The sequence below is a fragment of the Populus alba genome, chromosome 16 (genome assembly GCF_005239225.2).
Source record: "Populus alba chromosome 16, ASM523922v2, whole genome shotgun sequence".
Taxonomy (NCBI): Eukaryota; Viridiplantae; Streptophyta; class Magnoliopsida; order Malpighiales; family Salicaceae; genus Populus; species Populus alba.
In genome coordinates, this window is record NC_133299.1 from 837,703 (window position 1) to 852,206 (window position 14,504).

Below are 14,504 nucleotides of genomic sequence, written 5' to 3' on the forward strand. Positions count from 1 at the left end.
ATAGCCAAAACTGCATGCGTTTTTTTTTTTTTTTTTTATAATGAAGACGTTCAGGACCATTATTACAGTGAAACGTTCCCCATAATCTATGGCATTTGTTACTGAAACGGTTCCTGTCTGCTGAATTGGTGGAGAAGACAATGAATACTGCCTCTGAAACGGCACCGTTTTTCAACTTTAAATGATATTTCTGAGTTGGTCCATGGATGTTTTTATAATTTTGTAATCAAACCCCCGGATAAAGTTTAATTGAATCCCTTTATTTTAGCACCTTTTCTGATGTGGTCCTTGATTTCAGGTTGTTTCAATCAAATCTCTAATTGGCCATCAAACTTCAATAATTATGCAATCAAGTATACTCCAAGGAAATAAAAACCTGTTTTTGTATACAAATGAAGTCTGCTAGTCTACTCAGCATGTAATTATAAAAAGCAAAACACACCAGAGAGTAAGTAGCTAGGATTGAGAGAAAAACAGAAAGGGAAGAAAGAATCCCTTGAGTATTTATTTTGAGTTGGGCTTAAATGGTTAGGGTTGGAAAATATATATATATAAAAATATCTATACATTATCGTAAAATCTAATGATAATATTATTCAATTCATGAAATTACCAACAGTCATAATAACAGCATAAATAAATCATAGCAGACAAATCAAACACACATATTTTCTCATGAAGTCTCTCATGCATATATCAATGTTCTCTTGTCACCACCACATAATTAGAACCAAGTAATTACAAAATAAAAAAGAAAAGGCAGAAGGTTTTCATCATCAAACTTAACATTACACACTTTTAATGTGCAAAAAATACTAAAAATTGTTAATTAATCCCTGCTGATCATATTTTAGCTAAGAAAAATTAACCAAGTAAAAGAATAATCGATCCAGCTCTCACCGTATCTAGAAGAACAACAGTTTCTTCCTTTTCTCTGTACTCAGCATTATTTCTCCCACTAACGATTTCAAGGAGAAGGATCCCAAAACTGTAGACATCGGCTTTCGCTGTCATGGTTCTCCGGATTGCATACTCTGGTGACATGTATGAACTGAAAAGGCATTGAGAAATGATAGATCAAATAATATCAAATCGTAACTACGTGGAGATATTCAAAATATTTAATTTAATTTATCCAAGTTGTTGTACAAATACAACCCATGTAATCCCATTAATTCTATTCTTAAGCCTAAACTAGGTAAGAAAAAATACAATTCCTAAGTTAAATAAGAATAAATAAATAAATAATGAAAAGCTAACCCGATTTGGGTTAAATACTCTGGTGACGTGGATGTATTGCTACAACAACGAAATCATAGTTTAAATTGGAACCAAATTTTTTCCATATAAAATGGTAAAGTCAATTTTTACTTACAGATCTCCTCCTCCTCCTCCTGCTGCTCTAACCGCAACATGTGGATCCTCCTCCTCGTAAAGCTTTGCCAATCCAAAATCTGATATTTTCGGATTACAACTTGCATCAAGCAGAATATTATTGGCTTTTATGTTTCTGTGTATTATTTGAGGCTTCCTTTCATGAAGATACTTCAAACCCTTCGCTATTCCCTTGCATATTATGAATCTTTTCGGCCAATCAATTCGCACTGTGGACTTTGTACCTGCAAATCCCCAAGTCAATAGTCAGCAGTCTGCCATGTTCTGGTTGTGAGAAAATGGTTGACTAAGGATCACCATAAGGTTTAAGCCCTTCTACATGTGACATTTTATTGATTATCTTTTGGATTCACTTTGAAAAATAAGACAAACACAATAAAATAAAATAATAAAATCCATGATTTATTAAAAATAATAAATATATTCACCTGCTCCTTGTATCTATTTATTTTTAAGGAATTACCGGAAAATAACTATAAAATGTTACTAGATACTCTCCTAGTGCCATAAAATTTCACATTAAATCGGTATAACAGCTGGACGTGTAATACTTATTTAAAAAAACATTATTCTTTAACTCGAAAGTGTCAAAAGTTTTTCTTAATAGACCATGACTGTGTATAAACACTTTATTTTTATCTTTTCTAGTATATTTACTGTTCATATTTACCAAATTAGAAGCAACATATATGATTAGCAAAATTTGCAAATGCCAAAAAGGCATCGAGACTGAGCGATAAAGGAAATTACCAAATAAAACTTGTCCGAGCGAGCCAACTTCCATGAATTCGTAGATGAGTAAATGTAGGTGCCTTCTTGAATAAATATAAAGCAATTTAACAATGTTGTCGTGTTTCAACTCCTTGGCTTTCTTGACATAAACTTCAGTTGCTATTTCATCGACTGCATTTGAATGAGCGAATAGCTTCTTCACTGCTACAGTCAGATCTGGCAATTGAGCCTGCAGTTATGCCAAATCAAAGTGAAGAAAGGTTAAAGAACATAAAAGTTATTGCTTCAAAGAAAACAATTAAGGAACAAGAGATTTGTTTTACCTTGTATACTATCCCAGAAACGTCCGCTACCAAGCTCCATCTTGGGACTAAATTTTTTGTTTGATCCAATTGTTTGAAAAATTCCTAAGAATATATAGTTTTATACTATTTCACTGACAAAAGAACGTGTAATTATGTCCTATTTCCGACTTAGACAATGGAGTAATTAAAAAGAAATTATCCAGACAGTTGCAGATAAGCTTGCAATAACCGGATGTTAATCTAGTGTTTTACGCTTTAGGATAGATATTTGTCATCGAGTTATTGGTCCAATTAGGAAACCCACTGAGCGTGTTGTTCGCTAAAAATCTAAGCAGGAAACTTCAACCCATCAGCAACAATGGTTTACCAGCTATACAATATATCTATAAACAACTTAAACTCGTACAACTTATTCAGTCTCTGAAATGCTGCTGGAACGCTACCACTTAAGTTGTTGAAGCTCAAATCTCTGGGAGACAAAGCAAAACGCATCAAATATTAGTTCTAATAGTACTCGAAATTGATGTTAAATTTTGAAGCATATAGACTCAATTGGGAATGAGAAACAACAAATGAGATCAATGCATATAAGTGTTGAGCTTATACGATGGAGTTTAACCATTTTGGCTGTTATGGATTTCTGGATGAATAAGCCATCGAATAGGTCTTAGAGATTTGACGAGCTTTTCATCGATATATCATTGCATGTAGATTTTCTTTATATTCAGGTTTCTGTGTTTTTCTCTCATGTTTTGCGTGAATGTGTGGCATGGCTTTGATCTTCCAGAAAAGTGTATAGTATGGACATGAAACTGTATCCTTTGTTGCTATGGTAATCTGGTCATGCATTTTCTCTTGATTCAAACAACTGCTACCGTCACTCTTTTTGCCTCTCTTTTTGGTGTTGTAATGCAATTTATTACTTATGAAAAGAAAAAGTTCAACCATTTTGGAGCAGACTAATCCAGCACAGTTGAGAAAAATAAACTACCTAAGATGGAACAATTACAGGAAATTTCTGAAAGGGTAAACTTACAGATATTTTAACTTTGACCAATTGCCAATGTATTCGGGTATTGAGAAGTTAATTTTGCAATTTCTCAGGACCCTGCACAAACAATAGAAGAAGTAAGAGACTCTCTATTTGTAACCAATTAAATGTTAGAAATTGAGAGGACGGAAGCAATGTCGAAAAGATCTTTACAATGTTACTCTCATATGAAATAAAATATTTGTCATTGAAGTGCTCATGAACTTGGAAAACATCAACGCGTTAATAGAGATTTTCCCAGATTAATTCCATAATAAATCTGAAGAAAAACACTCACACGGAAAATAGAGATTTTGGTTCCGGTACTTCTTCTGGGAATGATATTCCTGGATTGCTCACATCACTGACCCACCTGGAATCATTAAACAGCACTTTCATGTCTATCTTCACATTAAAATTAAAACAGCATGCCGGCATCACATTATTGCACATACAATCTCTCTAGTCTTGGCAGACTAAAAGTTTGTGCTGACAGATTCCCTTCAAAATTATTTCCTATCAGAACCCTGACAAGTACACAATGAAACGGTCAGCTCAATGCATGCACCAAATTGTTTTGCTTGATAAATTTAATTAAATCCTCTATAGACTATAACATTGAACTTGACTTTGTTTTTTAGAAGAAAAAAAAATTAACAAAGACTTACAGTTTGGTGAGATTCACCCATTTTCCAAAATAATCAGGTATTGGACCAGACAAATAGTTTCCACCCACTGCACTGCATTGACCCAAATACTTCCTTTAATTGTATCATAGCGTGGAGCTAAATTGCAAGAGAAAATAAAAGCAAGAAACTCACAAGTGCAGAAGTTTGGTCAGATTCGCATATGTCGTAGGAATTGTCCCAGTAAAATTATTTGCTGTCAAGTATCTACAAGAAATTAGGGCTGTTAGGTAAATACCAAAATGCTTCTTACTAAATAGCCTCTTGCAAATCATAAGTTCAAATGGATTGTGCTTTATCGTCGCATCACTTGTGCACTACTTAGGTGGCTATACGTTCCAAATTTTTCACATGGGACCTCATCTAAAGTTAAAGCAATCTATGATCAAAATGACAAGAGTAAAACGGGAAAATTACAGCTGTCGAAGATTGGTCAAGTTTCCAAGCTCCTTCGGAAGTTCACCATGAAGATCATTGTCATCTAGGTTCCTTTTCCCTCCAGAGAAACAGACAAATAAGTAGATAAATTTATAGTACTCTTGAGAAAGAGACTTGAAGAAGCAGTGAATAGATTTTTCTTACAGAGAGATGAAAAAAGACAGCTTTCCTAATTCTTTTGGAATAATGCCTGACAACTTGTTACTATAAAGATCCCTGCAAATAGAATGATATAATGTATAAGAGGAATCAAGACACAAATATCATGTAGAATGAAAAAGCAGTGAAAAATCCGGATGATTCCATGCAATCACACAGAACCATATCCATGTAATGTAATTATTCGAGGATTTATTATTAAGTGGTGCTAGTGCCATAAAGCTAACAAACTAGCAGGGAAAACAAAAGTTGTATACATATATAAGCCAAAAAGAAGTAAAAACCATGCAATAATACATAGAAAGATCTTATAGCCAAAACTAACTGGTTGTGAACTCCCTTACAGAATCATCAGTGAAGAGAGTTTCCCCAAATTTTCGTTTATAGTACCACTGAGGAAGTTGAGTCGAAGATAGCTGTGACAGGAAGATGTACATGTATTTGGTTAAGGTCCATAAATAGATGCAAGACTGTTTTAATCTGTAAGAAGAAATACGTACATCTCTCGCAAGTTTTGACAGAATCGTATGCTGTCTGGTATTGGCCCGGTCAATTGATTGTTGGAAAGATCCCTGATTTTTAACACATATATCAGAATGAATATATATATATATATATATATATATATAACCAAAAAATATCTTGCGTATATCGCTTTGACTTACAAAATCCAAAGCGATTGTAAACCCGTAAGATTCTGAGGGATGGTACCATCAAGATCATTGTTGGATAGAGAACTGTTCAGGTGATCTCACCCAGAAGATAAGAACTTTCAGTTAATACTTCATTGAACTTTGGGGTTAATGGAAATTTTAAGAAAATAGCAATTCAAAATTATTAGCACAAGTGTAATGTAGAAAGGTCTTTGTGCAGTATATGTGGAGGCTATATACTCTGTTTCGCGAATCTTGATAGATATTCCCGATTTTTGTGGAATTGTTTAAAAAAGTTAATAAAATTTTTATTTTTGGAAAATCTACAAGTAATTTTAGAAAAATATTGCATTATAAGATCAATGTCTTAGGATTATATTTTACAAAAAAACAATTGTTTCAATTCAAAATTTTAAAATATAAGGCTAGTTTTCATCAATATTTTTATATATTACTTTTTAATGTACTCTTGTTCGTTTTGAATTCAAACTTTAACACATCATCAACACAATATTTTTATTTTTTAAAAAAATTATTTTTTTGTGAAATTTAAACTCATAATTATTTATTAGCAAAACTCTCAATTATTTTAATTAAAAGTTTAAAATAGTGTACAAAATCTTTGGAATAAGTTTATAATACTTTCAAACAATGGTAAAATTGGTTATTTATAGCAAATTAAATAAATATTATACCAAAGGCAAAACAAGAATAAATATTACAAAATTTCACCACAACAACTCGTTCCAATTTAGATTCATTTATTAATTAATTGTCTGTAGATCACACCGTCGAATCCGTTAGATATACAATCAAGTGGCGTGTGCTACAATTCTTCAGTCTGTTCATCTAAGTTTATCTCTTTAATATTATTCGTTCTTCCTTTAAATTTGATGGCAATCATCTAATGGCATATGACAAATTGGATGGAGGGTGCTTGTTTTGTCTTGCTATGCTGTGATGTATCAATTCAGTCATCATTAGAAGGGTTATCTACTATGAGTTCTAAGGACTTGCAATACCGTTAATTGGAAGCAATCATGACAGACTTGCAGATAAATCAGACTCTGCAACTTTGTCAGGCTTGGAGGTATAGAACCGGTCAACGAATTGCTTGAAAGGTTCCTGATGTTTAGCACGGTCATTGTACGATGATTTAGAAATAAACATGGCCTATGCATGCCATCATTTATAAATATAGAACAAGGAATCAAAGCTTTAACATACAAAATCTTGAGATGCTGTAAATTCCCCAGCGTCGAAGGAATCCCACCAGAAAGCTGATTATTGAAAAGATAACTGGTGTGGCAATATGATCAAACATCAATTTCATCAATGGCAACAACTGTAGGTGTTTATTTTAACACATAAAACAGCAGTTTCAATACTGAAAAGAGAAATATATGTGGAGTTATGATACTTACAGTCCTACCAAGTTTGCAAAGAGACCTATTGAAGGGTCAATAGATCCATCCAAGTTTTTGCTTGGCAAGTTTCTGTCAAAGAAATTGAAGTGGTTCACATAGAAAGGATTGTTTTAAACAGGTTTCATGCATTCCTTTTTTATATTGTTTGTTTTTGTTAATGACAATCAGATTTTGAATTTATCAAGTTTTGTACATACATTCCAGTGACCGAACAAACCGACTGATTTTGGCAGGAGCACTTGATCTCGGAATCCAGTTCGGTAGAACAAATTGGATACGTGAGAGTTAACTGCGTTGTGTCTTTGGACAGCAAATTCTTGGAAAGGAGTCGAAGAGCACGTACTGCAGAGGGTTTGAAAAACAGAGGAAAAAAACTTATTAAATCCCACTAGGATCTTCTAATATTAATATAAAAATACTCAATCGACCTTATTATATACCTACGTAGATGGGTTAGAATTTATTGGTCTGTATACAAAAAACAAAAAAAAAAGGTAATCTACATATTTGTATAGCTTTCCTTTCGTAATCAATTCCTTCATGAGAAAATCAATGGCCTTATATCGATAATTAGTAATTAAACTAAACATGCATTGATACATCTTTGAATGAATAAGAAAGGGATTAATCTGTATCTTCATAATCTGGAAGGGATCCATTGCGTACGACTTCTGCGATGCTATCATCAAAAGTAGTCGTCCCAGTGCCAAGTTGCCAGAGAAGAAGAAAGCTAAGGAGAAAAAGTCTGCTGATAAGCATTACTGACCATTCAGAACCTATTGGTTTCGACATAACTCAACCTCTAGTTTGCGTTTCGTGCTGTGTGTATGTGGATGCCACTGCGTATATATATTTATATACACACACGAATAAAAACATACCTTATGAAAAAGAGATTCTCAACAAGACGAATATAATAATTTGTTCTCTTTAACTATTTTATTATTTTCTGTCCAGAAGTTTTCATCAAATGAATGAAATCTACCAAAGTATTGGATAGTGACGTCTGAAGAGGAAGCCTTCTTTAGGAAAGCTACCAATTGCTTGTGGATACAGTAATGCCTTTTGGATTCTATACTACTCGTGTTTCGTTCCTTTAAATTGTCTCTGATTTGAACACACAGAAAAAAAAGAGAAGACGAAGACAAGGAAAAAGGGAGCAATAGAAATCATTCCACTACGTCAAGGTGGGGGACTTGGTACTGAGAAGCATTGGATAGTGACGTCTGAAGAGGAAGCCTTCTATAGGAAAGCTACCAAAGTAACAATTGCTTGTGGATACAGTAATGCCTTTTGGATTCTATACTACTCGTGTTTCGTTCCTTTAAATTGTCTCTGATTTGAACACAGAAAAAAAAGAGAAGACGAAGACAAGGAAAAAGGGCGCACTAGAAATGATTAAAGAGCTTGAGGACTTTTATCATTGCATTTCATTTCGGATATGGTTAGATTTGCTATACTAATAAATAAAAAAGAATAGAAAACATCAAAACATCCAGATAATTATTAAAGAGTAGTTGAGGAAAATTAAAAAATTTAAAATTTAAAATTTAAAAGCATATTTTCAAATAATAAAAATTCTATTAAAAAAAATTCAATTTAAGGAATAAAATTCAAAATTATATTTTTAAGCATTTAATTGGAATTTTTCAAGGTTTTATCGAATTTATTAAGAGCTTAATTACAATAAAAATATTGAAGTTTGATAAAAAAAAAATTAAAAACTTTATTGAATAAATTAAAAACCTATAACCAAATTGTAAAACACGCAAAACTCTAAGGTTTGAAATAATATTCGGTGGTGATTCCTGAACTCTATAATCATAATCTTCTTATTAAACTTAAAATCCCCTTACAATTTCAAAAAAGAATCATGCGACGTTGTACACATCACAACAATAATCTCATGGTATTTTAGATAATCATCATAATCTTAAATTATTTGGTAATACTTCTCTCTTTTTTTATTTTTTTATGATTATGAATTTCATACTTTTTACTATTTTTGTTAAATCAAATCCAATGGTCATGAATGATGCATACAAAATTAATGGTCATTATTAACAAGTAAAGGACATAACTTGTAGTTTTGAAAATTTAATTTATAAGAACAAAATTTCATAATATCGTATATCCTCACCTCCGTACGTCAATCCTCTCATATTAAAAGTATAGAAAAACACAAAATTTCTTTCTCGAGATTTTGTCTTTCTCTGGTAACCAAAACAAATATATTCCATTTCTGGCACGCACCTATCTCCAACATCTCCTACTTCTTTTCCAAATGCTAGCACAAAGAAACGTGAGACTAACAGAGCAAATAAAAAGTGCAGCTACAATCCACTATCCGAACAATATCACTTAGGGATACAAATCATCCATTGCCTAGTAACATTGAAACTTCTTTTTCTCTCAAAGCTTCCACAATAAACTTCTTCACTTATTATATATATATATATATATACGTACAATAATAATGTTCTTCAAAAACAGGAAGTGTTTCCATGAAAATCACGGGCTAAGTAGATGCCTGAAGAATAAAATTTTACCTTGCGACAAGGGAAAGTTAACTATTCTGGAAGAAGAACATTTCCTCTCTTTTGTAACTTGTAAGTAATCATCGTTCTACAGGAATATATCAAAACTTTGTACTTTTAAAGTATTTGTTGAACCAGCACTTCTAAAACCATCCAAGTCGACGGAAAAATTATAACTAAGCAGCAGAGTCCCCATCATTGCCCTGCCACATAAAATCTCCAGGTATTGTTTTGGCTATTCTAGAAGTGAGTTGGCCTGATCAAAAATCATGAACTGCATATGTTATACATGTGTTTGTAGATTGTTATTTTTTTTTTCCATTCAATTAACATGAGTTTTAGGGTGTAATTAATTTAATTAGAGTAGCTCTAAGCACAAATCAATTTCAATGATATTTATGCTTTTAATTTAGAGATGTTTGTATTAGCTGAAGCAACCAAAGCCACTATGCATGCAAGAAGCTGAAAATGATCAATTAATTAAGCTCCATAATTTGCAGTAATGTAATGATCTTGTTTTTCAAATAGTTTGTGACTGTTTCTGTGATTAGTACTAGCTAGTACTCGGTTCATTGTTGCGTTACTTGAATATTGTTTCTGGCTTGGTTGGAATCTTAACTAAAGCTGATTTCGTTATTGGAAATTTTAATTTACATAGCACCTTGTTTTGAAGGAGAACAAAAGGAAAGAAAATGGATATCAACAACTTGTCCAAACGTGCTCAGGAATTGTGGAATGAATGGGAGATTCGCTCACTGATTTTGTTAAGTCTCTTTCTCCAAATCTTGCTCATCGTCATTGGAAATCGGCGGAAGTACCACACTGGAATCGTGCTTGGAGGCCTTGTCTGGATAGCATACTTGTCCGCGGATTGGGTGACAACTTATGCATTGAGTAGTGTTTCCCGTAGCCAAGGAGGTTCGGGAACGAATCGCATCAATCCAACTCCAAACAATATTCCAGCATTTTGGGCACCAATTCTCCTTGTACACCTTGGTGGCCCTGACACTATTACTGCTTATGCACTGGAAGACAACGAATTGTGGTTACGGCACCTTCTCCAGCTAACAATTCAAGCTTCTACAGCTTCTTATTCCCTGCTCAAATCATGGGGTGGGGATCCACTCATATACATAGCCATTCCCATCTTTGTTGCTGGAATTTCCAAGTATGGAGACAGGGTTTTGGTTCTCTGGCTAGCAAGCTCCAAGAAGTTTAGGGACATCCAAAGTGAAGAAGTGGATACTTTCCAGAGCGAATTTGGCAAGAAATTTCCATCTGTTGGCTTTTTTGACATGCGTGAGGAAGACTTGAATAAAGGTTTAGAATTTAACAACATAATACCTGAGGCTGTGTATCTCCATGAAGCACATTTTTTTTTTCAAATGTTCAAGATATTTTATGCAGATCTCGCGCTTAGCCATTCTAGCCATATGGCAAGCTATCGTATCCTGAGTAGCAAGAAGAAAGCCACAGAAGCCTTCAAAGTGATAGAAGTCGAGTTGGGGTTTATGTACGATGTGCTTTTTACAAAGGTGACAAGTGTTTGTTCAAAGCGTACTATTCTTCGCTCCATCAGTTTCCTATCTTCTACTTCTGCATTGGTCGCCTTCTCGTTGATGGTCGCGAACAAGTGTGCCTACACAGGAACCGAGGTAATTATATCATACATCTTGCTGGGAGGAGGAGTTGTTCTTGAGATATATGGATTCATCATGCTACTCTTATCTGAATGGGCTATGTTTCGGCTTAGCTCGCTAAACAAGCCTTGGGCCAAAGCTGTCTATAAAGCTGTCTATTCTGACAACAACAAAAGGTGGAAAAGATACATGGCACAACACGACTTAACAGATGCTCAAATAACCAAGAACGGAGCTTTGTGCAAGATGGTCATAAATTCGTTGGTATGTAAACCAACACCCAAAGCTTGTTTTATGAAGTTGCTAGGCAATATTCAAAGTTGGGAGGTTATCAGCGACGAATTAAAAGAATTAATCTGGAAATACCTCATAGACAAACGTTCGAGATATGGTCATGAAATGCCTCAACCTGATCCTGGCATGAATGATTTGAAGGAGATATTGGCTGAAAGAGGTGATCAGGTACTGAAAAGCATGGGATGCTTGGAAGAATTTCGTTGGGCTGTGGTTGAAATAGACTTTCATGGGAGCCTCCTTTTATGGCACATTGCCACTGATATTTGCTATCATGATGATATTCGCAATAACAAAGTTGATGCAAATAATCAACTTTGCAAAAGGAGCAGATCCTTATCTAATTACATGTTGTATCTTCTAATTGAACGTCCAAATATGCTGCCTAAAGGGATTGGTCAGGCAAGGTACAAGCAAACCGGCATTCAACTCACCGAATTCTCGTGGTGCTGGAGATCGGAAATAATAACACCCACTCATTGGGGTTCTGAAGAGTTTATGAATGAAATCAAACAAAAAAAAGGCGACGTGTCAATGCTAAATGATGCTTGCAAGCTCGCCAAGGAATTACAATCTCTGGAGAATAATTGGACCAACGAAAAAAAGTGGAAGATGATAAGTAAAATATGGGTGGAGATGTTGACTTATGCAGCATCTAATTGTGGATGGAAAGAGCATGCTCAAGCACTTACACGTGGCGGGGAGCTCCTCACTCGTGTGTGCCTTCTCATGGCCCATTTGGGTTTAAGAGAGCAGTGTCTAACAACTGCAAGCACCAGTTCCAGGGAAGCTCAACATCCATAGTTTTAAGTCTTGCTACTATAAATTTTCAGTTGGTTGCTCTTTTTCTATGTTTGAAATATTGTCTTTATTTCATTTCATCATTAGTATTGTAGTATGGTGTGGGTTTTTCTTGTGTGAAATTTTGTATTTTTTTTTTAAATAAAAATGTTGTCTTGTTGCCTGCATCAGGCTTAGCCTCACTTGAAGAAAAAAAAAAGTTAGTATTTGAAGTTTGAAATTATATATATTGAACTAGAATGATTTTTTAAAATTACAATTTTCTTAGTTGGATATTTCCACAAAATTTCAATAATGGAAAGGTGACATTAACCAATTGAATATGATCTTAAGTTTACAAATAAATAAAACAATATATTATGTATAAAATCTTGAATGAAATAACAAAATAAAAAACATAAAGGTACACGCAAAAAGAAGGATGATATATTTTATTGTATTTATCATTTAAATAAAAAAAGCACAGAAAAGAAATTCAACAAATTAAATTATTAAAAAATTTATAAATAATAATATGGAAGAAATAAGGGGAGATGGGCCTAGACTTGAGCCCAAATGCTTCCAGCCTCTGTCTAGCGAGGTGAATTTGGGCTAGCGTCCAAGTCTATTTAATATTTGTGGAACCAGCAATATTTCTAAAACAACTCATGTTAAAATAATTAAAGGATTTTACTTTTCGTCCTAAAACTCCATTAATTCTCTCGTGTATCAATCATCAAATGCTGAAAGAAGAGAGAATAAGTCACTGTAGAAGGGAGATAGAAGAAAAGGATTCATTTTGGCCAACCACTCTTCCGCACAAAAAATGTCTTTTTATTTATTTATTTATTTATTAGATTCATCTTTTATAGGGAGTTCAATGAATATTGTAGTATTTCCTTTTATATCAGGTTTATTAAGTTATTTTCTTTAATTTTTTTTTAGACTTATTAAAGGCTATTTTAAGGTTGAGAAGGAGGTTATTATGGTTTCCAATATATAATTTATTTTATTACAAGAGAAATTCAGGTGTTTGCAGTCAAAAAAATCATGTTGTTAATAAAAAATAAAAAAAAGTGCACGTTTCATCAAGACGAGAAAAAATACATAAATTAAAATTAGGATTTTAACAAAATAAATAAATTTTTTTCTTTCAAAATGTCAATCCTTTAAACTCTTTTCAATATTTATCTTAATTTATACATAATTAAATAAAAATTGGGTTTGAAGTTGCTTGAGCTTTTACCTTTGTTCCATTTTTTATTACACACAAGTTACTTTTAATTAGAAAGACTCTTTGCAATTTATATTTATAAAATATTTGTATGTACGTAGATTTATTTTGTATATTTTACTGTGAAGATCAACTTATAGCATTAGTCTTTAATTAATGTTCATAACTCTTTTATAATTTATCAGTTTATATATATTTAAATTTATTATATTAAAAACATGTATAATTAATCTTTTGATCATCCCTCAATTAATAGATTTTATGATTTAGAAAAAGCACATAATCAATGTTAATGGTATTTTTTTTTACGTTAGAGATTAACTTTAAATTATTCTCACAGCGTAGTGTTGACACAATAACTAGTATTAACTCCATGATAAAAATTACTAGAATCCTAAAAAAATGATTAATTTTATTAATTTTCTTATCCATGCCACAAACTTTTCATAAAGTTTTGCTTGTGGATAGAGAAAGTAATTTATTCTATATTTTTTCTTGCAGAGATCCCTTTATAAAGGTTTGAGTTGTGATGAGAATAAACAATTTCTTATATTTATACGTTACATTATAAAGTTTATAGCCTCGCAAAATCTTAAAAAAAAAATAAAAAAAAATAAAAAAAATAAGAAAAAGCACAGTTTTGAGGCATAAGGGCTCGAAACACTTCGCAATCTGGTAATATTTTGGCTTCAACTTGTAAGTCAATACGTAAGTATGATTTTATTTATGCATTTCTTATATAAAATTTGATGTTATTTTATCAAGCTTCTTGTAGAGATTGGTTGGCTTAAGAAATGCAAGTTATTTCACTAATGCTATGTTACATATGCATGCTGACATAAATTTTGTTTGAATTTAACACTTTAGTAAGATTTTGGAACTTGAAACCTAATGTCTGTTTGGTAATGAATTCCAATCTATTTTTTGAGGTTCAATTTATTGTTTTAAAAAAAAAAAACATAGATACTAAACAAGCAACTTTGATATGATTTATTTTTTAAAATTAATTATTAGCTTGGTTAAAAAACAATATTGGTTTGTTATCAGTCTCAATCTATTATTATTATTATTATTATATACACAAACACATAATATGATTGGAATAAGCTTTAGATATTTTATAATTTTTCTAAAACTTTCGTTCCTTTTATGAGGCATTTTTCCCTCTTTTTTGTGTTGATAATTAAGTAATTA

The 14,504-nt window shown here is 32.5% G+C and overlaps 3 protein-coding genes and 2 long non-coding RNA genes across 5 annotated transcripts in view; 1 reads left to right on the top strand and 4 right to left on the bottom strand.

The window, feature by feature from the left end:
- Positions 1-83, bottom strand: part of LOC140954717 (uncharacterized) — a 36,757-nt gene extending 36,674 nt beyond the window's left edge. Inside the window, exon 1 of the mRNA XM_073405388.1 lies at positions 75-83. Coding sequence (XP_073261489.1) covers positions 75-83 — 9 coding nt within the window. The remainder of the gene's footprint in view (positions 1-74) is intronic.
- Positions 84-764: 681 nt separating this feature from the next.
- Positions 765-2,361, bottom strand: LOC118039666 (cold-responsive protein kinase 1-like). The gene is made up of 3 exons (XM_035046433.2): positions 2,146-2,361; positions 1,376-1,619; positions 765-1,051 (listed from the first exon to the last, which is right to left on the bottom strand). The coding sequence occupies exons 1-3, from the start codon at positions 2,177-2,179 to the stop codon at positions 865-867; spliced, it is 465 nt and encodes a 154-aa protein (XP_034902324.1). The 5' UTR covers positions 2,180-2,361; the 3' UTR covers positions 765-864.
- Positions 2,362-2,838: 477 nt separating this feature from the next.
- Positions 2,839-4,225, bottom strand: LOC118039667 (uncharacterized). The gene is made up of 5 exons (XR_004685959.2): positions 4,131-4,225; positions 3,918-3,989; positions 3,761-3,835; positions 3,469-3,540; positions 2,839-2,901 (listed from the first exon to the last, which is right to left on the bottom strand). It is a non-coding gene; the product is annotated as an uncharacterized lncRNA (long non-coding RNA).
- Positions 4,226-4,283: 58 nt separating this feature from the next.
- LOC118039669 (uncharacterized) lies at positions 4,284-4,802 on the bottom strand. Its single transcript, XR_004685965.2, has 3 exons — positions 4,731-4,802; positions 4,566-4,637; positions 4,284-4,355 (listed from the first exon to the last, which is right to left on the bottom strand). It is a non-coding gene; the product is annotated as an uncharacterized lncRNA (long non-coding RNA).
- Positions 4,803-9,500: 4,698 nt separating this feature from the next.
- LOC118039670 (uncharacterized) lies at positions 9,501-12,254 on the top strand. The gene is made up of 2 exons (XM_035046435.2): positions 9,501-9,585; positions 10,036-12,254. Exon 2 carries the CDS (start codon positions 10,055-10,057, stop codon positions 12,098-12,100), a length of 2,046 nt encoding a protein of 681 aa, XP_034902326.1. The 5' UTR covers positions 9,501-9,585; positions 10,036-10,054; the 3' UTR covers positions 12,101-12,254.
- The last annotated feature ends 2,250 nt before the right edge of the window (positions 12,255-14,504 follow it).

Coding starts and splice junctions, on each gene's coding strand:
- LOC118039666 (XM_035046433.2), bottom strand. CDS start 2,179: ATGGAAGTTGGCTCGCTCGGACAAGTTTTATTTG. Junction 1,620..2,145: donor GCTCGGACAAGTTTTATTTG/GTAATTTCCTTT, acceptor GGGGATTTGCAG/GTACAAAGTCCACAGTGCGA. Junction 1,052..1,375: donor GGAGGAGGAGGAGGAGATCT/GTAAGTAAAAAT, acceptor ATGCCTTTTCAG/TTCATACATGTCACCAGAGT.
- LOC118039670 (XM_035046435.2), top strand. CDS start 10,055: ATGGATATCAACAACTTGTCCAAACGTGCTCAGGAATTGTGGAATGAA.